The sequence below is a fragment of the Aureobasidium namibiae genome (genome assembly GCF_000721765.1).
Source record: "Aureobasidium namibiae CBS 147.97 unplaced genomic scaffold scaffold_6, whole genome shotgun sequence".
In the NCBI taxonomy this organism is placed as follows: Eukaryota; Fungi; Ascomycota; class Dothideomycetes; order Dothideales; family Saccotheciaceae; genus Aureobasidium; species Aureobasidium namibiae.
Genome location: NW_013581203.1, coordinates 1,091,446 through 1,116,124, shown reverse-complemented (window position 1 = coordinate 1,116,124; position 24,679 = coordinate 1,091,446). Strand labels below are relative to the sequence as shown.

Below are 24,679 nucleotides of genomic sequence, written 5' to 3'. Positions count from 1 at the left end.
GTCGTGTCTTAGGGCTGGTGGATGCGAGCGCCGAAGTTTACTTGGATGGGAACATGGTGCTGAATATATCATCTCTTTCCTGCTCATGTTTGTGAAGCATGCTGTTGTGGTGAGGTAACATGGCAGCATGGCTATGCGCATATGCATGAAACAAGGCGTTTGCAGGACATAGGACGGGATGGGAAACAATCAATGTGTCGGCTGCATGCTGGATAATGCATTCCTTCACATTCATCCTCTGCCGCTCAAGTGAAGGACCATGGATCCGCATGCGAATGCTGCAAGAAAGGCGACATGCTGAATTGGCCTGAACGGCCACAACCTCATGACAAGGAGGAGCTCGCTATCGAAACAATCAAGGAGTTGAGCAGGCAGCAAAGCGACACGTGAATTCGTGAAGACGCGGACTGGCCAATGCACAGTCGACCGAGGCCGGGGCGTTTCGAACTCTCTCCGCTGCGACTTGCATCATCCGACGAGAATTAACTGAGGAAAGAGCGACTTTGGTCCCAACTGCGGCGCCCCAGGCGATTGTGCATCGCATCGCATCATGTCGACTCTCCACCCCAATGCCGACATGGAGGAGGTCGAGGACGAGCTTATCTTCCAGCAAACCTTGCTGGAGTCTATGGATCCCGACAGCAGTGAGCGCAGACAAGAGGTGGAATTGGCTATCATGGACCTGGAAAGGCGCATGGCCGCATACAACAACGCTGCGCCTGCTTCGTCTCAACCAGAGAGCAACCCCGCCTACAGTGCGCCTGGCGCATACCCTCGCTCCGATGCCAGCGACATGGATCAAGAATTTCCCGTACTCGACGCCTCGACCGCTGTCCCCACGCCGAACAGAAACGCACAGCTCAAGAGAAGCCGCGAAGAACTCTCGCCACTGGCCAACTTTGACAGGAATAAGAGACTGGCGCCTACTCCTATGCCTCCACCGAGTCAGCGACCGCTGAGCCAGGATCGTCGCAACGCTTATCTGGAAAGACAGCGTCAAATTGAAGCCATCGCCCGTCAAAGAAGAGAGTCTGTGGCTGCTGACGCCGACTTTGCTTCGAGATTGAGCCAGCAACCCGCTTCTTCACCCATCGCTGGCCCGTCCCGCAACAACCCATACTCCCAGTCCGGCATGTCGCCCAGCAGTATGGCACCAGTCTTCAGGCCTCCAAGTTACAGAAACAACCTTCCCTCGCAATCCCAGCTTCCTGCTCCGTACCCTGTTGTGGATCTTTCTCGAGTCAAGCCTGAAGTTCAGTCGAATCCTGGGTTTGTTCATGCTTCTAGACCTGTCAAGCCTGAAACATACCAACTTCCTACGCCTCTGAACAGTGGAAACGGCCATCCCATGGTTATCGACCTGACTGGAGATGACGAACCCGAGTCCCAACAAGCTCAAATTCAGAGACTCAGATCAAATCCAGCTGAAGAAATGCGCCGTAGGCAGCTCTGGGAACAAACCAACGCTATGAGCACACAGCAGGGACATGGGATTGCGCCAAACCACCAGCAGGGAATCGCCTACCTTCGACAACGAGAGGCAACGCGACAAGCAGAAATGGCTTTGCGAAACTCTGTCAACCCAACGCGTGAGATGGTGGACCAGGCTAATCGTCAGCGCCTGCAACAATGGCAACAACAGGTCGCTGCTACTCAACGATGGAATGCCGATAATCCACTTCAACAGCGCCCGTTTCCGAATCATGTTACTTACACGCAACCCTCTCCTTCCTCGTTCATGCGCTCGTCTCAGCAGCCTGTACCACGTGCTGCGCATGATGATTTTGCTCAGTTGGGTGGTCTCATCAATGGTCGCGGCAGGTCTACAAGATTTGATTCGCCAGATGATGAATTGCAGTTCCTGCGTTCTACCACTATCCAACAAAATCCACCAAGCTGGGACATCTACGATATGGAGAGTGTCGATACGAAAGAGGAACTTCGCAAATTGATGGAGAACATTCAGCCTGACGATGCTACCAAGATTGCCAACGAAGAGGACGTGCCTGTCGAAGGGCTTACCATCAAGCTCAAGCCATATCAATTCGCTGGTCTCGAGTGGCTTCAGAAGATGGAGAATGGCTCAAACAAAGGTGGCATCCTTGCTGACGATATGGGCCTGGGCAAAACTGTCCAAGCCATCTCACTCATGGTCACAAACCGCTCCGAGGATCCAGTGAACAAGACTACTCTGATCCTTGCACCGGTTGCTCTCTTGCGTCAATGGGAACAAGAGATCATGACCAAGGTAAAGCCTGGTAGACACAGACTTCACACTTTCATCCATCATTCAAGCGCCAAGAAGAAGAGCCACAGAGATTTGCGCGACTTTGATGTTGTTCTGACTACTTTCGGTACTATCGCTGCCGAATTGAAGAAGATCGAGAAGTACGAGATGCGCAAGAAAGCGGATCCAAATGCTCAGCCTCGAGACGACGAGAAATGCATGTTTATCGGTCCGGATTGTAAGTGGTACAGAGTCATTATCGACGAAGCGCAATGCATCAAGAACAAGACGACCAAGACTGCTCGAGCTGCCTTTTATCTTCAGGCTCGCTCTCGATTTTGTATGACTGGAACGCCCATGATGAACAGCGTCGAGGAACTTTACTCTCTCATCCACTTCCTACGTATTAGACCCTACAACAATTGGAACAAGTTCAGGACAGACTTCAATCAGCCACTGAAGAGCAATAACGAGGCTGCACGTCAGATGGCTATGCACAAGCTGCAAGCATTGCTCAAAGCAATTCTCCTTCGTCGCAACAAGAAGACCGAGATCAACGGACGCCCTATCCTCAACCTGCCAGAGAGACGTGTCGAAGAGACCAATCCTGACTTCAGTGAAGATGAGCGTAACATCTATGTTGCCCTTGAGACCAGCTCTGCGGTTAAGTTCAACAAGTATCTCAAGGCTGGAACAGTCAGCAACTCGTACATGCAGATTCTGGTTCTTCTGCTTCGTCTTCGCCAAGCCTGCTGCCATCCCAATCTGATCAAGGACCTCGGAATCGTTGCTGCGACTGCTGAAATCACACAAGAGACGATGGATGAGATCTGCAGGGCCCTTGAACCGAATGTGATTACTCGAATCAAGGAAGCAAATGGTACATTCGAGTGTCCTGTCTGCTACGACGCCGTGGAGAACCCTGCCATCTTCACTCCTTGCGGTCACGATACTTGTCCAGACTGCTTCTCCAGAATTGCTGATCCTTCCAATGCACTTGCTGAGGGTGACGAAGGACGAACTGCAAAGTGCCCCGAATGCCGTGGCCCTATCAACACCAAGAAGGTCATCGATTACGAGTGTTTCAAGCGTATCCACATGCCCGAGGAAGCTGCTCTTGATGATACAGTTGACATCAAGACCGACGTTGATGCTGACGACATGACGGCTGTCGACATTGACGACGACTCTGAGGACGAGGAAGACGAAGATGATGACGACGAGACCGAATCTCTCGATGGCTTTATTGTTGAGGATGGTGCTAAAGAAGAAGACGATGAGGAAGCAGCGCAGCGCAGGCTGAAGGCCGCCCTGAAGCCCAAGAAGAAGAAGTCCAAGATGAGCAGCAAAGCCAAAGGAAAGCTGAAGGAGTCGAGCAGCTCCGAAAAGAAGAGGAAGGCAGCCACAATGACCATCCCTGAGCTCAAAAAGCTGGCAGTCAGAAAACCTGGATGGCGCAAGATCTACCTTCGCATGCTGAAAAAAGATTTCAAGCCTTCGTCCAAGATCGAACGCACCATGGAAATCTTGGACGGTATCATGACGGCACCCGAGGGCGAGAAAATCATCATCTTCTCTCAATGGACGTCTCTGCTTGACTTGCTCGAAGTGCCTGTGTCTGAGAAGGGCTGGGGATATCGCCGCTACGATGGAAGCATGAACGCCAAACTTCGTGCCGACGCTGTTGACGACTTCAAGAACAGACCCAATGTTCGCATGATGCTGGTCTCACTCAAAGCAGGCAATGCCGGATTGAACCTCAACATCGCTTCTCAGGTTGTGATCATGGACCCATTCTGGAACCCCTACATTGAGGAACAAGCTATCGACCGTGCTCACCGTCTAGGTCAGACTCGACCTGTCATGGTTCACCGTGTTCTCATCAAGGAGACTGTCGAAGACCGCATCATTGCGCTGCAAGAAAAGAAGCGCGCTCTTATCTCTGAAGCGCTTGACGAGAAGGCTTCTCAGAGTCTGGGCAGATTGAGTGTACATGAACTGGCGTATCTCTTCGGGATCAGTAGAAATGTTAACGACGCGCTACCCGCTGGTCCCAGGGCTAGAGTCCGTCAGGGCGGTGTTGGTGCTCTGGGTGCTTGAAGATGATGGAATTGTTTTTATGGAGTTTGCAAAAGAGTAATATATGGGATGGGAATTATGAAGATTACATGGGCCGGCCCAATCACTGACGAATGGCGTATGATGGCTTCTGGGAGGATTCACTGACATGATCACGATGGGAATGGTCTTTTCTCTTTCTTTTTTCTTCTATTCTTTTCACTGTCAAGCACTTTTTCTACGGTACATTGCTTCTTAACTTTACATGCTACGCTACAATGCACAACAAATTTAATCACTCGCTCCAGTTTTGAGACTAGCAGGTTGCGTGGAACTAGGTGCTATGACAGTAGGCTCAGTCGATGATAGCTTCCTAAAGCCACGTCGTGAAGGTATATGACTGCCGAGAACGCGAGTGCATTGCTAAGGCCGGATGAGGAAGATAAGATAGCGCGTACATTTCTCGGACATCAAAAAGATCCTATTGTTGAAATCTTGTGTCTAGACTAAACGAGATTGCTTAGGGGGGGAAACAGGTAAGCAGGTAGAAGGAGTGTGTGAGTATGTGCAAAGTAGTTCAGGTGTACATTAGAAGAATCAGAAAGTGTTGAAGGAAAGAGACCTCGGCAGTAGGCAGAATGGAAGGAAGAGTATGTATATGTACCAAATATCATAAGCGGATTTAAGAACCTTCAAGAACCAGACCAGCGTTACTCCTTTTCAAATACATGCGACGAAGACATTACCACTTTGGGATCAGAGACCTGCAATCTTGTGTGGTCAGCATTTATAACGAAGCGGCGAGCGCGGGCGAGATACTTACTCGTTTTCCCTTCCCCTTGATCTGCCTCTGCTCGTCTCCTCCATCTCCACCGGGTCGCTAGCACCCAACTCCTGAATTGGCGGCGTCATGGGCATATAGCTATGTCTCTGCTGTCCATAATCACCCCAACTCTTATGCGCATCATAAGGTGACATGTACCCTCCATCACCAGGACCATATGAAGGTGGCCTTGCGGATGCAGGCCCGCCCACTGTAGAAGGGGGGTTTGTGCTGTTCACCCAACTCTCAACCGCTCCTGATGTTTGGGATGCGCTGGCCAAAGAAGTCTTTAGCGTGCGGTGCCTTCCTACAAACCAGAACAATGCGCAGGCGAGAGCAAGCACCACTACACCTGCTACCACTATGCCAGCGATGGCGCCATTGGAGAGGGATACCCCGTGGTGAGAAGCAGCAGGAGCAGAGGTAGAAGAAGGAGTGGCTTCGTCAGGTACGGCTTCACCGGGCTGCAACATTATGTCTGAGCTGTTTATGGAGGCCAGTTGCGCGGCCAGTGAGAATGTAGAGTTCTGGTTGATGGAGCCGATCATTTGGTTATCGAGGCAGGAGCCTAGGCGTGAGCAGTAGAAGAATATGGGGGATGTGTCGTTTATTGTTAGATTCCATGTTGGTGGCTAAGATTTGATTCAGAGATCGGTCGATCTTCTGTCTGAGTCAGGGTTGGGGCTACTTACATGATCACTCGCAACATCAGTGGTGTTATACCAGCCGCTGAAAAAGGTAGAGCGGCCTCGATGATAGGCATCCCTTGGAACGCATGGTTCTTCAAAGTTGGACTGTACCACTGTATGGCCCTGCGCTATGAACTGGAAAACGATAACGTCTCCAGGGTTGGCGGTCAGGTTGTTTGGGTAGTATGAATGCGACTCGTATCCGACCAAGACGGTTTGATACGATGGCGAAGTGCTAGTCGTGGCTGTTTGCGCAGTGATGCCGTATATAAATGCCAAGGAGGCTACCAGTGAGTAAGAGAGGCACCGCATTGCTGCGTGTGAATGTCTGCGGCGATGTTTCAAGATCTGTATAGATGGGAAGGAGGCATGAAGCAGCAAGCAAGAACAGAGATGTAGGTTGCAGATAGTAGAGAGAGAGAAAACAGGACCATGGAATCGGGGCGTGGGTGGAACATAGAAGAGTGGCATGACCTTGCACCAACTACGTACTCTGTGCCTTTCGCCTAACACATTGCATATCACGGTACTTGGCCAACAAACCATTCTCGGCCTTGCTAAGCAAAAGTGACTTAGCACCGAGAGGGGCTGATGAAAGCTTCATTCAGCTTTTCCACACTGCCCGATTTAGCATTTACGTGATCCCTGTCTGTAGGGCCACAAGGCGTGTATTGAGCTGTGCTGAATGGATATGGGCTTTACTTGACTTGACTTGACTTTTCGATCCAGATCCAGGATTCCAAGCCTGGTCGAGCGACATTGCAGGCTCCAACTCTATATTGCAGACCACCGTTTCTTCGGCTGGAGTGGTGCTGCGGGTCGTATACGATGGACGAATCCTGGACGGCGTAGAAAGTACCAACATGCTCCCCACTCTGGCTGCCTGACTGAGGCCAAGATATTCTTTGCAGTGGCTGTGTTCATGAGCCAACTTGCACAGCCAAGTATGGTGCTTGTCCTTCCACTCTGTGTATGACCGTGTTCGTCATGTAGAACTGAGTAAGTCGCCGAGAATAGATGGACGCAACAACTTGGAAGGTGAAATGGTCGGAGCACCGCGCCGTGGTTGCCGAACGACGTAGAGGCCAAAACTCATGGCCGGCTCAGCATCTGACTTTTGACACACGACGTGGGACAGCTACGTGGTAAGCTTCGCAACGGCGACGAGCACTTCGAGACCACCACCGATCTCTGAGAGGTGATGCTTATATTGTCTGCATGTATCTATCCCAACTCTAGTGTAACTTCTACCCGAATGCGATGGTCAACCCGTTCTCTCCATCAGAAATCGCATACCTTCTCTAAAGCTCCCTCTCAACAGACACTCTGAAGCCTTTGGTGTTTCCCATCTTCCAACAGTCATACAGACACCTCAGGAAGCATCTACGCTTACTAAAACAGTCAATGGCCGGCCTGAGCATCCATCTTGAACAGGATTTCAGCGACGCATTCGACACAGCGGTCCTGCTCACCGGTACGCTGCATGCTTATGCGAGCTAACATATACAGCTTACAGGTACATGCAACAAAGCACGACCGGCCCCACGCGATTGACACATGCGCTTTTTGCACGGGGAGTCAGTCTCATACTGCCTTGGGTTTGTTCGATATGCTCGATCAACGTCCAGATAATCCGGTGATGATGCAAAGCGATCAGTATCAGGATTGATCACAGATAGCGACCGATCGTGTCTGCTACTTCAGCCTTGCTGTATAGCACTAAATCCGGTGATTCTGCATTGCCGTTATACATATGGAGAGCTTATGTGGCTTGCTATACAGTGCCAGGTGCCGGGATGCTTGACAGGCAGTACTGATAAGCATCTTTATACAAAATCTGTCGAATCAGCATCCACGATCTGCTTGAGTCTGGACAGTCATCTGAGAGATCTTACCACCTCCCATCGCATGTTCAGCTCCAGCCACCAGTCGACATTGTGCCCTGTAGGGCTGATCCTTGTATGCAATACCCAAGCACGCGGCGAGCCGTGGCTGACCTAAATGTGGACATTGCAACGTGGGATCCTGCATCAGCACCTTAACATTTGACAGGGTATGGTATGGGCAGAGCTTGGAGCTTGAAGCTCCATAATCCTAACACGGTAGGTTCGTCTGGGACAATGGTCCGAAACCTCACTTTTGAGGCCCTGTGTACGAGGGTGGGAGTAAGTTGAGGTAAGCGCTAAGCGACAGCCACTGTTTCGTTCATGGTCGTACAGGTATGGGAGGCAGCTCTGTATTTGATCAAAACCAGCCGGTGTGCACGCAGTGAGCTATTCGATCCCTCCCTTTGCTTCTCAAGAACCATTCCTTCCACCACGCGTCCTTTAGACAAAGTTCGAGCCGTCAGGATCTGTATCGCTCGGGAAGCCTGGAGCAAGTCGTCTTTGCGAGTCCGCAATGGTTTACTTAGGACGATCGAGGGGTCTGCTTGGAGCATTGCTCTTGTGCAGCACACGCTTTGCGCAAAGTCTGAGATATGACCCTAACGAGAAAGACTATAATCTCAACACCAATCAAGCTGCGACAAATCCTTTGGACTACTCAGGAACATGGCAAGACCATACATTCTATCCCTCTCCCGAGAATTGGCGATTCCCGTTCTATACATTATTTCTTGATCGGTTCGTCAACGGTGATCCGTCCAACGACGACATCAATGGCACGTTATTCGAGCAAGATATCATGGGCACTACCATGCGCCATGGAGGTGACTTGGCAGGCTTAGTGGACACCTTAGACTACATACAAGGCATGGGCATAAAGGTACGCATACCACGTTCCCAAGCGCAAATCAGAGCTAATATCACTGTAGGGCCTCTATGTAGCCGGTACACCATTCATCAACATGCCGTGGAAGTCGGATTCCTATTCGCCTCTCGACTTCACTCTACTTGATCACCACTTCGGCAAACTTGCTGAGTGGAGAGCAGCGGTTGATGAGATCCACAGGCGAGGAATGTATATACTGATGGATAACACATTCTCGACGTCAGTATCGCAAATGTTTCATCATACCCATAACTTTACTGATCTTCAAATATAGTATGGCCGATCTCATCGGGTTTGATGGGTATTTGAATGAGTCTACACCATTTCTTCCTGAAGAGCACGAAGTGGTCTGGAAGACTGAACGCCATTATCCTGACTTCGCATTCGGCAATACAAAAACCTCAACATGCGTGTTGCCTCGCTTCTGGGACGAGAGTGGTAGTATGGTGAAACAAGGAGCCAACAGCGATGAGTTCTCTGCGACGTTTGACAAGCTCTCCTCAGAGTCGAGTTGCTACGACAGCGACTTCGACCAGGTACGTCACGACGAACTCGCTCATGCTCGGTTGCTAACGTTTGGTAGTACGGCGATACCGAAGCCTTTGGCGTTTTCCCTGACTGGCAGAGACAACTTTCAAAATTTGCATCTGTGCAAGACAGATTGCGCGAGTGGAAGCCATCGGTTCTCGACAAGCTCAAGCATCTGCATTGTCTTACCATTTCCATGCTCGACATCGATGGCTTCCGTATCGACAAATCCACACAAGCTACCGTCGACGCGTTGGCAGACTTCAGCGAATCGATACGCGAATGTGCTAGAAGCGTTGGCAAAGAGAACTTCATGATTGCCGGAGAAATTACTGGAGGTAACAACTTTGGCTCAATCTACCTGGGTCGTGGCAGGGAACCTGGTCAGAAGATCAACGATCTTGGAGATGCTGTGAAGACAAGCAATGAGTCAGACGACAAGCTTTTCCTGCGCGCACCAGGCAAGAGCGCCCTTGATGCATCTGCTTTCCACTACAGCGTATACCGCCTGTTACAGCGCTTCCTTGGTATGGATGGCAATCTGACAGTCGGTTATGATATTCCTGCAAACTTCGTCGATGGTTGGAATCAGATGTTGTTGACCAATGACCTGGTCAACCCAAACACCGGAAAGTTTGATCCCAGACACATGTATGGTACGTCCAACCAAGACGTCTTCCGTTGGCCGACCATCAAGAACGGAACCGAGAAGATGCTTCTCGGTCTCTTCATGACTACTCTGCATATGCCCGGTGTACCTTTGCTCAACTGGGGTGAAGAGCAAGCGCTCTACACTCTTGACAATACGGCATCAAACTATGTATTCGGACGTCAACCCATATCATCGTCGCTTGCGTGGCAGACACATGGTTGTTACCAGCTCGGGGCGGATATCTTCACCGACTTTCCAATCGATGCAGGCGCCAACGGCTGCAATGACGACAGCGTCTCTCAGGATCATAGGGATCCCACACATCCCGTCCGCAATATCATCAAGTCGTTCTACCATCTAAGGACCAAGAACCCGATTCTAAATGACGGGTGGCTGTTGCAGTCCCTCTCAAACCTGACACACAATGTTTACCTTCCCGGATCCAATGGTACTGCTTCTGAAGTCGGCATGTGGAGCGTAATGCGCAACCAATTCTTCGACGGCGTGCAAAATCTCACAGGCACTTTGGATGCAAAGCCAGCAGTATGGCTTGTCTATCAGAACGAAGATCATACTATTGACTATACCTTCGATTGTTCGTCCAACGATACAGCCCTGGTTTCGGTTTTCGACGAAGAAGAGGAAGTTCGAAATCTACTTAGTCCATACGACACTATAACTCTTAAGCGTGGTCCGAAGAAGCTTGGAATTGATGGCTCGGAGAAGTTCAATGGCTGTCTCGATAAGCTCACCATGAATCCTTGGGATTTCAGGGTTTACGTTCGCAAAGCAGATTGGATCGAGCCCGCACCGACGCTGACGAAATTCAATCCCGGTCATGATGCGCGCATCTTATCGAAGGTCGGTCCGGGAGAGAAGGAGTCTGTTGATGTTGAGCTGCAGTTCTCCCAAGAGATGGACTGTGATTCGATCACGAAGAACATCATAGTCACTTCGACCACAGCAGACAAGAGTACCCCCGGGCTTGACACGAAGAGTGTTGTCTGTGGCAAGATACAGGATTCAAGCCCACCACCTTACATTGGGGCCATCACTTCAGCGTGGAGCTGGAAGGCTACGCTGGTCGACGTATCTCACGGTGTGCACAGTCTCACTGTTCAGAATGCTTCGACAACGGGTGGCATCTCTACTGGTTCTACAGACCATGTATTCTTTCGTATTGGTGAAGCTGAAAATCCTATAGTTTTCCCTCGTACTGCAAACTACAGCAGCAACGTACTCTCTAAAGGCCCCGATGGAGCCCTGCTTTTATCGCAACAAGCTGCTGGAGCTGACAAGTGGCGCTACTCAACCAACTGGAGATCCACTTGGAGTGACTGGCAAGATTACGATGGGTCCAATTCGACTGTGAAACTCCAGCCTTGGTCGGGTACAAAACATCAAAAGTGGAGTGGAGAACATATCGTACTCCAGTACTGGAATCGTGTGATCGGAAGCAGCACGCATATCCAGCACGCTGATGTTGATCAGAAAACACCTCGACGATTCCCACATCTCTTTGCAGAGGGTAAGTTCAATCAATTTGGATTCGACGGTGGTTTGAGGAATACCTTTGAGCTCTCTAATGATGCATGGGATTTCCATCTCATGGCCGAGTGGCCTCACGAAGTTCAAGTTAATGTGCGTATATTTTGTTCTACACTCCTTCTCACGAGAAACATACTAATCACACATTTAATCTGTAGGTTTGGGGTATGAACCCTGACGGCCAACCAGACCAATCTTTCATCTACGGAGATATTGACAACGACACTGTTCTGGACCGATTGCCACCTGATGCTCTGAGTCCCGCTCTTATCAACATGACCGAGTTTCCTCCTAGTCCATATCTCGCTTACAAAATCAATATCGACGATGCTACTTATAGATACAAGCTTATACCCACTGGCAGTCGAGTTGTTCAAGTCCTCGTCTTTGCTCTTCTCTGGTCTATTCCCGTTTTGACTGGCGTGATCAGTATCTGGACCTACATGGGCGCTTTCTATGGAGTCAAATTCAACAAAATCGGCCTCTCCATGCCTAAAGGTATGCCAACGTTCTGGAACCGACGCAAGTTCAGCAAGTTGGCAGACGACGATGGGGAGGAAGTCGGACATCGTATGAGGCCGCTGTTTTTGGGAAAGTCCCACCAACGATATGACTCTGCCGCATCGGGCATCTCCATCGCTGCTGCCAAGGATAAGAGACGTAAAGTCATCATCGCGACGATGGAATACGACATCGAGGATTGGAGCATCAAGGTCAAGATCGTGAGTTCATTCTTTTCTGCTCGATTTTGCTTTACTCCGACTACAGTAGTTGTGATCATCCTTCTAATCAAGATGAATGATAGGGTGGCCTCGGCGTCATGGCTCAACTCATGGGCAAGAGTCTCACCCATCAAGATCTGATCTGTAAGAGTCCCTCCATGTTGCCTGGAATTTTCTCTAACAGGCACCAGGGGTCATTCCATGTTGTGGTGGTATTGAGTACCCAATCGATCAAGCTGCTGAGCCTATGATTGTGACTATCCTCGGAAACCCATACGAGGTTCAAGTACAATATCATCAGCTCAACAACATTACCTATGTCCTGCTGGATGCCCCAGTCTTTAGAAAGCAGACGAAAACTGAGCCATATCCTCCTCGCATGGATGACTTGGATTCTGCTATCTACTACAGCGCATGGAACGCCTGTATCGCCGAAGCAATCAAGAGATTCGAGCCAGACATTTACCACATCAATGTACGTCAACAGCGGAATCTTAGCGCGAAGTATCGGAACTAACAATATCTAGGACTACCATGGAAGTGCCGCGCCTCTTTATCTGCTTCCAGAGACTATTCCCTGTTGTTTGTCGTGAGTGTAGCATACATTGACGCTTCTCGGAGGCTCGCTAACTTTATTGCAGGCTCCACAACGCTGAGTTCCAAGGACTATGGCCTATGCGAACAGACCAAGAGACAGACGAAGTGTCACGTGTTTACAACCTGGACAAAGATACTATTGAAAAGTATGTGCAATTTGGCGAGGTCTTCAATCTACTACACGCTGGTGTGAGCTATCTGAGAGTTCACCAAAAAGGCTTCGGTGCTGTCGGTGTGTCTAACAAATATGGTGCTCGTTCTTTCGCTCGCTACCGTGAGTCTCCCCTGCTTGATTCTGTTCACAACGCAATACTGATATAAAGACAGCTATCTTCTGGGGATTGAAAGAGATTGGCAAGCTGCCCAACCCTGATCCATCTGACACAGCCCCCTGGAGCCGCGAGGAAGAAGCAAATCAAGTCATCACAGTCGACCCAGCATACGAAGCCTCACGAGGCGACCTGCGTCAACAAGCTCAAGAGTGGGCTGGTCTTGAGATTGACCCTACTGCTGAGCTTTTCGTGTTCGTCGGCCGATGGAGCAATCAGAAGGGTGTGGACTTGATCGCCGACGTTTTCCCTAACATTCTGGAGAAGCATAAGAATGTTCAGCTCATCTGTGTTGGACCTGTGATTGACATGTAAGGGACATGTTACAAGAGACATTACGTTTGAGATATTGATGTTGTCAGGTACGGCAAATTTGCAGCACTGAAGCTCGGAGTCATGATGAAGAAGTACCCAAAACGCGTGTACTCAAAGCCTGAATTCACGGCATTGCCTCCTGTAAGTTTTTCCATCTTCTCTTGGGTTTAGCATGAGCTGACATGGTGAAGTTCATTTTTTCGGGAGCCGAATTTGCCCTTATCCCTAGCAGTGAGTTGAACCAAAGATACGCTCAACTAAGAACGGGTTAACCAAGCTTCCAATCTAGGAGACGAACCCTTCGGCTTGGTTGCTGTTGAATTTGGGCGAAAAGGAGCTCTCGGCGTAGGTGCTAGAGTTGGTGGTCTGGGTCAAATGCCGGGCTGGTGGTTTACCGTGGAATCAACAACCACGGCACATCTGATGCACCAATTCAAGTCTGCCATCGAGGACGCCTTAGCCGCAAAGACCGATGTACGAGCTATGATGCGTGCAAGGAGTGCTAAACAAAGATTCCCCGTCCAGAAGTGGGTGGAAGACCTCAACACACTTCAAAGCACAGCCATCCGCATCCACCAGCGCGAGGCAAACTACGGACTGCAGCCAGGCAGAAGATCAGTGTCGATTTTTGGCAACGACTCGAGTATTTCTCTGGCTCCTTCGAGAGACGCCAGCCCAAACGCTCGCTCGGTCTACGAAACTCAACCACGTATGAGCCCCACACCTTCCGGCTTGAATCGTACTTTATCTCTGGGCTCAAGAGCTGGTCCTGGTCATCATGGTCGAACACCTCGTGTGCAGATTACTGATGCCGACATTTCTGAAAATGACGAAGATCCTTTCGGCAGCGAGTATAGCCTAGACATGGAAGAAGAGGAGACTATCACCCGTGAAGAGGCTGACGCATTCACAAGAGATTCGGAGAGAGCAGATGCTTTGGAGCGACTCGAAGGCAGAGGAAGAGGCGCTTCACTGAGTGCGCCACAACCTGCCTTTATGCCAGGGCCACGTTCGAGATCACCAAGCCCTGATCCCAGAGAACTCAACAGAGGTAGAAGCCGCAATCGAGGTTCCGGGCCCTATCTTTCCGTTCAAACGGGAGATGGAACAAACAGAAGGGCAAGCGCCGATAGCCTGCTTCCAGAAGACGCCGAAAGACGCGACCGCTCAAGCTCTCGCATCAGCAATTCATCAAGACTGAGCACATCCTCACAACTCGACTTGACAACCGTGATTGGCGGTAAAAAAGACTACAGTTTACAAAAGATCGAGCTCGACTTCGACGACAAGACTGGCGAATACTACCGCGCTTTCGAGACCATGTTGGACAAACTCAACGGCAAAACCTCCGAAAAAGATCTCTGCATCGAAGAGTATCTCGTCGAGAGCGAAAAAGCCTGGTTCAAAAAGTACCGCGATGCCAAACTCGGTAGATCGCGCGACCGGGGTTCGTCTGCCAATCTTCGCAACAACCGGATGAGTAGCACAGCATATCATGGATCTCGGAGATCTTCTTCGCATGACGCCGACGAACGGATGAGTGTTGGCGAAGGCTCGATGGAGGACTTTTTGCTCGGTGCCAATTACCAGCGGCCATCACTCGTCAAACGCTGGATGCTTACCCGACTTGGCGATTGGCCTCTATACTCCTTCCTGCTTGCTCTTGGACAAATCATGGCTGCCAACAGTTACCAGATAACTCTGTTGACTGGTGGCGAGGATCCAAAGCCATCGATGATTTACACGATCGGTGGCATCTACATTGCGGCTTCTGTCATTTGGTGGCTCCTTTTCCGTACGATGAAGGCTCGATTCGTGCTTTCTGTGCCGTTTGTCATGTATGGCATTGCGTTCTTATTCGTTGGAATGGCGCCGTTCTTGCCAAAAGGTGCTGGAAGAAACTGGATGCGTAATGTGGCAGATGGTGTTTACGCAGCTGCTTCTGCGAGTGGAAGTCTATACTTTGCACTCAACTTTGGAGATGAGGGTAAGCAATCAAATCAAACTCCTTGCACCGGGCACCTGACTAATATCTATAGGTGGTTCGCCGATTTCGTCTTGGGTATACCGAGCATGTATCATCCAGGGTACTCAACAACTGTACATCACCGGTCTCTTCTACTGGGGCCGCACCATCACAATCGCCACACCAAAACAAAAGATCGAAAAGGACACGCTCTCGTCTTCGCCAATCATGGCTGCCATCACTCTCCCCATCGCAGGTCTACTCTGGGTGATTGCACTAACTCTGTTCACCAGCCTACCAGCATACTACCAACAGCAACCGGGAAAGATACCGAGTTTCTACAAGACCCTCGCTCGCCGCAAATTGATCTCTTGGTTCTTCGTCGCTGTGATCTTGCAAAACTACTTTCTCTCCTCCCAATACGGACGCTCTTGGCAATATCTCTGGAGTTCGAATCACGCGCCTGTATGGGTGATTGCCATTTTGGTGCTCGTCTTCTTCATCGCAGTGTGGTCATTGATGCTGTACGTCTTTGGCAAACTGAGCAAAAGTCACAGTTGGATCCTGCCAATCTTTGCAATCGGATTGCTGGCTCCTCGCTGGGCGCAGCAGTGGTGGGGTACCTCTGGCTTTGGCCTCTGGCTGCCCTGGATGCCCGGCGGCCCCGAAGCAGGCGCTATAGCAGGCCGAGCTCTGTGGCTGTGGTTGGGAGTGCTTGACGCAGTGCAAGGCGTTGGCTTTGGCATGATGTTGTTGCAAACACTTACGCGCATACACATCGGTGTCACGCTCATCTCGGCACAAGTGTTGGGTACAGCGGTGACGTTGATTGCCAAGTCGACTGCACCCAATAGAAATGGGCCTGGAGATGTGTTTCCTGATTTGAGTGCTGGAGTGATGGAGGCGATTGGCAAGCCTTGGTTTTGGGTTGCGTTGGCTTGTCAGCTTGTCATTCCGGTTGGCTTTTTCAAGTTTTTCCGCAAGGAACAGTTGTCGAAGCCTTGAGGTTGGATTTTTCTTTGCGTGCGGTCGTTGAGTTTCTCTTTTTAACATCAAGGATTCGTTGATTACATGGGAATACAGAAGATTTGGGAACAAGATAGATAGTAAGCAGTAAATTCACGTTCTGGAAACTTCAGGCCTTCAGTGATTGAGATGGACAAAGCGATAGAGATTGGAGATGAAGCATTGTCGAAATAGCAGACTGGATAATCTACTGGATACTGATACGATTACTCCTCTCAATCCTCTCCAAGCCACCCATGAAAGGTCTCAACACCTCGGGTATACGCATGCTCTTGGTGCTCTCTTCCCATCCAGCCTCCATGATGGCAGCCAGAACCCTAGGAACAGCAAGAGCAGTGCCGTTCACAGTATGCGGCCACTCATGCTTGCGTCCAAACTTTTCAGTCTTGACGCGAGTAGCCAAACGTCGGGTCTGATAATCTGTACAAATAGATGCAGAGGTGACTTCACCCCATCCTTGGTCCTTTTCTCTGCGTGAGGGGAAAAAGGCTTCAATGTCTATCTTGCGGGTTGCCGAGGCGCCGAGTTCGGTGGTGGGCATTTCCAGCACGCGACAATGCAGGCCTAGATTCTGAAGGATTTCCTTCTGGATGGCGACCATCTCGTCAAACAGGGCTGCTGAAGGCGAGGGGGTGGGTTCGGAGAAGTGATCGTCGCCGACATTATCGGGCATGGTCCAGGCGAACATTTCGACTTTTGTGAACTCGTGGACGCGGTAGAGGCCTTTTGTGTCGATGCCTCTAGCGCCGGCTTCTGCTCTGTAGCAGCGAGATGCGCCGATGATCTTGAGCGGAAGGTCTGCTTCCTCGATGACAGTGTTTGCTTTCATGCCTGCGAAGGGGATCTCGGCGGTTCCTGCTAGACACAAGGTAGGCTTGTTCTTGTCCTTTTCTGGCTGGGTGATGGCGTAGATTTGTTGTTCGTCGTTTTGGTCGCGAGGTTGGAAGCCGCAAGCATGGGCGATGTGGGAGTAGACGATTGAAGGAGGAGAGACGACCTTCCAGCCGCGCTTCATGGCGATGGTGAGAGCATACTGAATGAGGGCGTGTTCGAGCAGAGCGGCTTCGTTCTTGAGGAAGTACCAGCCCCAGCCTGAAGTTGTGGCCGAGGCGGTGAAATCCAGCATGTCGAGCTCTGAGCCGACATGAACGTGGTTGCGCCAGACGCGATCTGAGGGTGTAGGGTTGCGATCGGGGTGTTGATTGATGTATTCCTTGACCAAGGGCACGTCACCTTCTGGAGTGTCTAGACTGCTCAGGTTGGGCAGTGCCAAAGCCAGCTCTTCAATCTCATCGTTCATCTGCTTGTCTTGGGCATCGATTTCGGCGAGCTCGGCCTTCAGTTGCTTTGCTTGTTCCAGTAGAGCAGGGTCCTGCCTGGTGGCTGGGTTTGCCAGTTGTCGTCGGAGAGCATTGTTACGTTCGCGGAGATTTCGCGAGTGTCGCTGCTGCAGTTGCAGCTTGTCGTGTAGCTCGAGAATGCCCCATGAGTTTTTTGACTGCTGCTTGTAGTTACGGGCTATGCAATTCTGCTCGTAAAGACCGGGAGCGTTGCGGATGTGTCTGATATCGACAGTGGGTTTTGGAGCTATCGAGGGACGGGTATAGCAGCGATTCGAGACATGGCTAAGTCGGCCGACAGGGCGGCAGCGACTTGACGTTGAGAGTTGTCGAAGATTCATTGATGGAAGCTTTGCGACTGCCAGCGCCCACAAAACAGACGCCGCCGCCCGTTTCACGTCAAACCATGAGTCCGACACGGCGTCATGCCACTTTCCCTCTGCTCTGTTCCTTCCTTCCCTGACTTTATCTAGACATGTCTCTCATTAGGCAGGTACGCTCAAGACTTCAATAGGTAGGTACATCTAAGACTCGACAAGGTTGGTACAGGCTTCAGTGCTACACAGACATGGCTGGGGCATGTGATTTGTCGACATGGCTAGACTGCGCCCCAAGCGAGGACTCGACCAGACCTTGTCGCATTCACTAGAGACAGCTTGGACGGCTAGTATTCACTATAAACTCATGTCGCATGGCCAACTGATGCCCGTTGGCAAACGGAAGCGCTCTCACCATGGTGTCGCACGTTGAACCACCTCAGCAGGTGCTACACACTCCGCGACGCCCTCCCTCGGCCACGAGCAGAGCCTCGACAACCAGGCGCCATCGCTCATCTCGCTCTCAGCACACAACCTCGCCATCCTCACCGCTGAACGAGTTCCCTCTGTTCGCTCACACTGGAGATGTCGACATTATCATTTCGTCCCCATCCGGTCGCAACGAGCAGCGCTACCTCTTACACAGCATCATTCTGAGCCAGTGCTCGTCCTTCTTCGCCATCGATCTCAAGCGCCCACTGATACACAATGCTCTGAATGCGCCTACGTCTGCCTCACTCTCACGCATAGGCGAAGCAACCTCCAGCAGAAGCAGTCTGGACTCGGTCGACACGCGACACTGGACTTATGTCCTCGACTGGCACCACACAAGAAATAATGAAACACCGCGATTAATACAACGCCCTCCAAGCCATAGTCCGCCTCCGGTCTCGCGCAACAAGCCGCCTGCTTCGTCCTCTGCCTTCTTCCGTACCATGTCGAATCTATCTGCCTTGTCCTTGAATCCTCAACCCGCTGCATCTCTAGGTCCAGACGACGAACTCCTACGAGATTACGACAATCTATTCCGCATCTTTTACAACTATCCGCCTTCTCTCAGCAATTCGAACATTGCCGATGCTTACACCGAATCAAAGACTCTACTGCACCTGGCCCAAATATACGATGCGCTTGACATCGTAGGATCACGCGTAGATCACCACCTCCTCGGCTTCCAAGGACGTCTCTTCAAGCAAATCGCCCGTTACCCGCCCTCCTACCTCAAGCTAGCTTGTCTAGCCAGATCCAAAGTTATTTACACGGAAGCTCTAATCCACGTCGTAGGCCAATGGCCACAAGCTCAATCCCAGCTGCTCAATCACATCGATCCCCTCGTCCTCGATATCATCGAGGATAAGGTTCAAGAGCTAGAAGACATGAAGTTGCGCATCGAAGTCCGGCTGTTTAGGTTAACATTGACCACCAGCCGAGGCGAGCGCGTCAATCCTTCAAACGCATATCTAGATTGGATGGCAATGAGTTTGTTCCGGCAATGGCTAGCTGAAAACACCACTCCGGCCCCTGTATCCATCCTTAAGAACTCCTCTCGTCCGTCGTCTTCAGATGCTGCCTCCGCAACTGCTTCACAAACCGGAAGATCTGGTCGTCAAAGCACTTCTCGCGCTCTGGTTCCCTCAAAACCCTCCCCGTCTCAGCCTACCTTTTCACCACCACCTCAAAATCTCGGTCGTGTGTATCGCCTCATGGGCAGCACGAACAAGGAATTCTACCTCAACCACGACGAATGCAAACGCTTCCTTAAACTCACTCCAGAGATGTACTCTCGCGATAACCTCAAAAGGTTCGAGCGAAGAGTCGATGAGCTGAAGAATCTGGCAAGGGATGCAGTCAAGCCTCTTACTCGCAACTTTCTGGAACTGGATCTGGCGAGTGTTGCTGCGCCGCCACCTCCAGGAAGAGGTAGCGCTGCTGTTCAGCCGACTGGAGTGGGATATTTGACTTGCACAAAGGTGTTGGAGGAGGATCTGCCTTGGGTTGCGTGAGATGGGGAAGTGGTATCGAGGTTTTCATGACTTATGGTTTCTCATAATCTTTGCAAGTTCTCTCCTTTTCCGTGTTTTTTTCTCAATTTGCTCTGGCTGGTTTGGTTGGACTTTGCTTTGCTTTTTTCTCCCCTTCCTTACTTTGAGATACCCACGATATTCCCTTTCCCCTCTTGGTCTGGTATGCATCAATGTCCTTTTTTCCATCCCATGGTCGATCCTCGACGCTCCGCCGTCAACGTGTAATCCTCCTTTTCCCCCCTTCGAGCAAAACGAGTCGAGCATAACCACGATTGGCATTTTTGTTTTTGTCGGAAATCAAGAGTCTACTGCTTCCGCCGTTCCCCATCTCAAACACGCCGTGACACATACCGCAAACTCGGCAAAAAGCAACAACAGATGATGATGATGTGAAGGGCCATCGATATCGGAAAAAGAAGGGTGACTCGGTGGTACGCATTCACATTCCTCTCCATCCTTTGACAACAACACAGGGTCGAAGGCAGCACAAGAGAGGCGATAGACATGGATGTGCAGAAGATTCTTCATGTCGTTGAGAGATTTGGAAAAAAACAAAAATCACACTTTCCGGTTCTTCGTGTCACCAGCAGTGAAGGGTAGTCACATATTTGGTATCGGAGCTAACAATCCCCAGGACAAAGCAAGAGAGACTGAACTTGCAAGGAAGCACACACACAAACATGGCACAAACAGAGGCTCTGATATCGCGGATTGATTTCTCCGAGAACAAACGATCAATCAGGTAATGAGGCGCCAAAAAGCGACAGGCGCCCAAGGTTGATGCACATGTATAAGCAAGGCGAAAGCATGAAAGGACAAGGTATGATGAATCTGAAGATTGATACATTGTGAGCGCGGACGGCTATACACTTCCGCGCACTGGGGCGGTTAGACACCACGGCACGCTTTGAACATACGCTCCAGCTGATCGCTATTGCAATGCAAACAAATACCGAGGTAAAAACAATGAGCTCTCTTCGCATCCCAACATGCTAGATTATGGGTTATGCATACTCCTCCTTGTTGCAGTACGCCAACATGCGCTGGATCGCCGGGCCGACGATAAACATGGTCAATATCAGCGACACCGACGATCCGGGTGAGCATGCCGTGGACATGCGGACATCTGCCCGGGGTTCTGGTTGGTCGGGAGATTTCGAAAATAATGACAAGTGACACAAAGTCATGCGTTGTTGTCCGAGGTCAGGTCCCGAAACATTGTCTTGTTGTGCGTCCGGATGCCTGGTTTGGGTAACCTCTGATCTTGCTGATGATGTAGCTGATGCATGTCCTGATGAGGATCTGCCCTCAGCTGCCTTACACCCTGTATCGATAGTCTGGCTTTTGCAAGGCGACAGGATCCTTACTTGCGGTACCTCAGACCGCTTCTTCCACACCGACTTACAGCCAAGACATACAAGCCTCGTATTAAAACTCGTCTGATCCTCTGTCTTCCTGCTGCTGCATCATGCCAAAGTCTCGCAACGTCTCAGCACCGACACTGCGCTTGTTCTGGATAGCTTTCAGGCGAATCTCGTTGATGCGAGTATCCGCTGCAGCCATTCGGTCCACGATGCTCTCCTGTGATCCGCGCCGCTGGAGTTGTTGCTCTCGCTGTCGTGCTCCTGATCCGGCGTGGCTGCTTGCATCGGATACGCTTGAGACCCCTGACGTAGTCCGGCTGTCGCGTCGCATGTGCCGCCAGATCCGCCGAGCCTCATCTTGTACCACGAGGCTGTCCGGCCTCTGTCTGTGGTCGGAATCTCCATCGTTGGACATGCCGATGTTTGTATCACCTTCCTCGAGTATTGGCGTAGAAAAGGCTGTGTTGTAGACTTGCAGAGCCTCAGTATCGGCGAAATGCAACGTGGCTCGGCGCGTGCTCTCCGAACCTCTGTGCTGTGTGGCTTTCGTAGACGACTGTGCTACATTCTTGGAAACCTCGGTCGAAACTCTTTGTTGAAATTCGAGTTCCTCGCGCAAGCGACGCAAGACTGGTGGCCCGTCGTTGCCGGACCAGAACCTGCCAAACTTCTTGTGCAAGATCCTGGACGCAACATCCGGGGGATAGTTCCTTGCAGCAAACTTGGCCTTCTCCATTTCGACTCTCACACTGTCCTTGACTTCCTCTCCGTGGCTCATACCCCATTGACTATTTCTATTTGTGCGAGTTATCTGACATGCTTGCTCGGCCCGCAGTTCTGTGGTCCGGGGAAGAGATGTATGTCTGTATCGCACATCCGCCTTGAACAACTCGCTCCTGACCGCCCCGAGTGTCTGGTGAAGCTCGTTTAAAAGGCTTTCGAACGAGGCTGGATCTCCACTTTGCTCAAGCTCGATCGAAGGTATGCGGACTTTGGCGAACAGGGTGGTGCATTGACCCGGATGTAGGGTTGCCTTCCGGGGAGGTGTGAGGAGCTTCTCCACGCGACATGGCTCGGTTGAGTTGATGGATACTCTGACGTGTGAAAGTCCTTGGGAACGAAATCCTTCACGCGCTGATTGGATAAGAGTTTCTAGAACGGTATGCGAGGCTTCTGCCCATTCAAAACACCATCCTCCTGTCCGGACTTGGTCACGAGGGGAAGGTGATTCGTAAGCATAGCCGAATTGAACTTGATGGATCGGCCATGGAACCAATTCGCAGAGGATTGATGCGCATCTTTGTGGAAGCGGGGATAATACGATTGCATGTGTGATTGTAACGTTCGAGTCTTCAATCATCTCGGCCACTGATGCTACAGCTTCCTGCAGCATGTCAGACAACCTTGTGGCCGAGGACTGTGACGCCGCCTTGCCAGAGCCCAGCTTTGCCACTTCAATCGAGAGGGTTGGCACATCCGGCTGTTGCAAACGATGAAGCTGGCAGCCTGACCTGGTCGTCGAGCATTGCGATTCGTGGGAGCAGAACATGCAGAACACGGCCAGGTGATCTTGGTGATCTCGTAGCAGATTGCAAAGGCGCCGGGTAAATTCGGATATGCTGTGGAGAGCCAATGGGGAAGCAAGTGGTCTACCCCGCGTTAGTGCCTGCAGTGAATGAGGGTTGAAAGAGCACAAACGAGTTGTCAATGATAAGAATGATATTGAGGGGCTTTTGACATCTACCGGCATGAGTAGGAGATGCCAAGGATTGCATATCACTCGTTGGCAGATTGCTTGAAATGCTTGCTTCAGCCTTGATCATAGCCCACATAGTTGCCTCATCGGCCAAGTCCAGGGTTTCCCATGCGGGCGTGACGGAGAGGTCGATATGAAGCATTGAGAGAGGCGCGGGTGTGTTGTCAAAGTGAGGCTCTGAGGATCGTTTCGATCTTGCAGGGCGAGGAGTCTTTTCTGGAGATGGCGAAGGGCTTGCCTCATTTGATGGACTCGGATAGCTGCCGTCACTTCCAGGGAGATCACCTTTGGTCGTGAGGTTAGGTGAAGGCAGCACATCCAGTGTCGGTCCAAAGTCTTGCACAGGTGAGTCTGTTAGAACCAAGCTTTGTACTGAGTCAAGAGCGAGGTAGTCTGAAGCATTTGTGAGTCCCTCCTTCATGTCTTGCAACCCATCGTTAATTGTGCTTTGTGCAGATCTTTCATGCTCTGAAGCTGATCGACTGATGGCAACATTGTCGTCGACCCTTGCTGACACTTTTGTAGAGCTCTTGGACCGACTGAGCAGACCCTCCCTGACTTTTGAGACTACTCTCTTACGCACAGAGAGTTTGCGTAATAGTGAAGGGGCAAATCCTGGCTCTTTCTTGTCGGATTGGGACGATGTACGGTTGACCGGAGACTGCTCGATGACCGTTGTGGGATGGATACTGTTAGACTCCCAACTGAAGCGAGCATTTCTCGATGAAGGTCTTGTAGCTTCATCTTGTATGTTATTTTGAATCTCTCGAAGTGGTTGGGCACTGGGATACTTGCCATGGGCAAGATCAGACACAGAGGCTTCGCTTGTAGAGGCAGTGCCATCGACAATTCCAGTGCGGAGATTCTCACGTGTCTTTCGAACCCTAAGGGGTGAGCCTGACGACCTGTTCGATAGATGTGTTTCAGGAGAGCAGATGCTGTGCCTGTTCTGACCAGAGCCACTCGCGGGCGATGTGTTGGCATGTGATGAATGAGTAGCGGCCGAAAAGCTGCTTATGGAAGCCGAGGACGAAACAAACATATGAGCTTGTGGAGGCTGCCATCCATGGAGACCCAGAGCACCTGGTGTATGACCATGTGCTGTGCTCGGCGGACTCTTGTTTTTGCTGCTATGAGCTGCTCGAAGTGTCTTGGGACTGGCATTCTGTGGACATCGTCAGAGTGCTTCGCGAGACAGCGATCAAAGCGTCTAAACCTGCCTCGTTGTTGGACGGCATGGCTCATGACTAGAGATGTTCTCTATGATCCAATCGAAGCGATGGAAATGTAACAAAGGTGGATTGGCCGATGGCAGCCTGGAATCCGGATGCTGGAGATGCAAGATCACTGCAGAACTCGTGACGTGTCATGTGGAAGGTCCAGTCGGAGGCAAGTGCGACTGCCATGTAAAACCCGCATTTTACTCCTCACAAGGGCGACTCGAGTCTTGTCGTTGAACCTCCGAATCAGACACATGTTTGGAAGAAGTCGTCTACGGCCGCAAGATTAAGAAGCACAGGCGTAGCAGCAGATGTGAGTGTTGGGAACCAGTTATTTCTCGAGGTTACCACATCTACAGGGCAGATCAAGCGATCAGATTGTCACCACCAGCTTCATTGTCTTTGT

General features: G+C 50.9%; 6 protein-coding genes across 6 annotated transcripts; 3 read left to right on the top strand and 3 right to left on the bottom strand.

Annotated features, from left to right (window-relative positions):
- Window positions 1–1,912: 1,912 nt before the first annotated feature.
- Window positions 1,913–4,327, top strand: M436DRAFT_43484 (uncharacterized protein; the record flags this gene model as incomplete). Its single annotated transcript, XM_013572948.1, has 2 exons — window positions 1,913–3,558; window positions 3,622–4,327. 2 exons carry the CDS (start codon window positions 1,913–1,915, stop codon window positions 4,325–4,327), a joined length of 2,352 nt encoding a protein of 783 aa, XP_013428402.1.
- Window positions 4,328–5,104: 777 nt separating this feature from the next.
- On the bottom strand, window positions 5,105–6,109 carry M436DRAFT_43514 (uncharacterized protein; the record flags this gene model as incomplete). Its single annotated transcript, XM_013572955.1, has 2 exons — window positions 5,105–5,740; window positions 5,801–6,109. The coding sequence occupies 2 exons, from the start codon at window positions 6,107–6,109 to the stop codon at window positions 5,105–5,107; spliced, it is 945 nt and encodes a 314-aa protein (XP_013428409.1).
- Window positions 6,110–8,197: 2,088 nt separating this feature from the next.
- On the top strand, window positions 8,198–16,231 carry M436DRAFT_44178 (putative alpha 1,3 glucan synthase; the record flags this gene model as incomplete). The annotated part of the gene is made up of 14 exons (XM_013573090.1): window positions 8,198–8,563; window positions 8,613–8,803; window positions 8,844–9,105; window positions 9,153–11,390; window positions 11,456–12,019; window positions 12,103–12,163; window positions 12,211–12,494; window positions 12,547–12,608; window positions 12,661–12,890; window positions 12,944–13,256; window positions 13,308–13,401; window positions 13,452–13,491; window positions 13,550–15,247; window positions 15,300–16,231. The coding sequence occupies 14 exons, from the start codon at window positions 8,198–8,200 to the stop codon at window positions 16,229–16,231; spliced, it is 7,335 nt and encodes a 2,444-aa protein (XP_013428544.1).
- A 208-nt stretch (window positions 16,232–16,439) lies between these two features.
- M436DRAFT_43956 (seryl-tRNA synthetase) lies at window positions 16,440–17,933 on the bottom strand (the record flags this gene model as incomplete). The annotated part of the gene is made up of 1 exon (XM_013573042.1): window positions 16,440–17,933. One exon carries the CDS (start codon window positions 17,931–17,933, stop codon window positions 16,440–16,442), a length of 1,494 nt encoding a protein of 497 aa, XP_013428496.1.
- A 392-nt stretch (window positions 17,934–18,325) lies between these two features.
- M436DRAFT_44386 (uncharacterized protein) lies at window positions 18,326–19,912 on the top strand (the record flags this gene model as incomplete). The annotated part of the gene is made up of 1 exon (XM_013573128.1): window positions 18,326–19,912. One exon carries the CDS (start codon window positions 18,326–18,328, stop codon window positions 19,910–19,912), a length of 1,587 nt encoding a protein of 528 aa, XP_013428582.1.
- A 1,449-nt stretch (window positions 19,913–21,361) lies between these two features.
- Window positions 21,362–24,291, bottom strand: M436DRAFT_72008 (uncharacterized protein; the record flags this gene model as incomplete). The annotated part of the gene is made up of 3 exons (XM_013573293.1): window positions 21,362–22,946; window positions 22,996–24,218; window positions 24,274–24,291. 3 exons carry the CDS (start codon window positions 24,289–24,291, stop codon window positions 21,362–21,364), a joined length of 2,826 nt encoding a protein of 941 aa, XP_013428747.1.
- Between the last annotated feature and the right edge of the window lie 388 nt (window positions 24,292–24,679).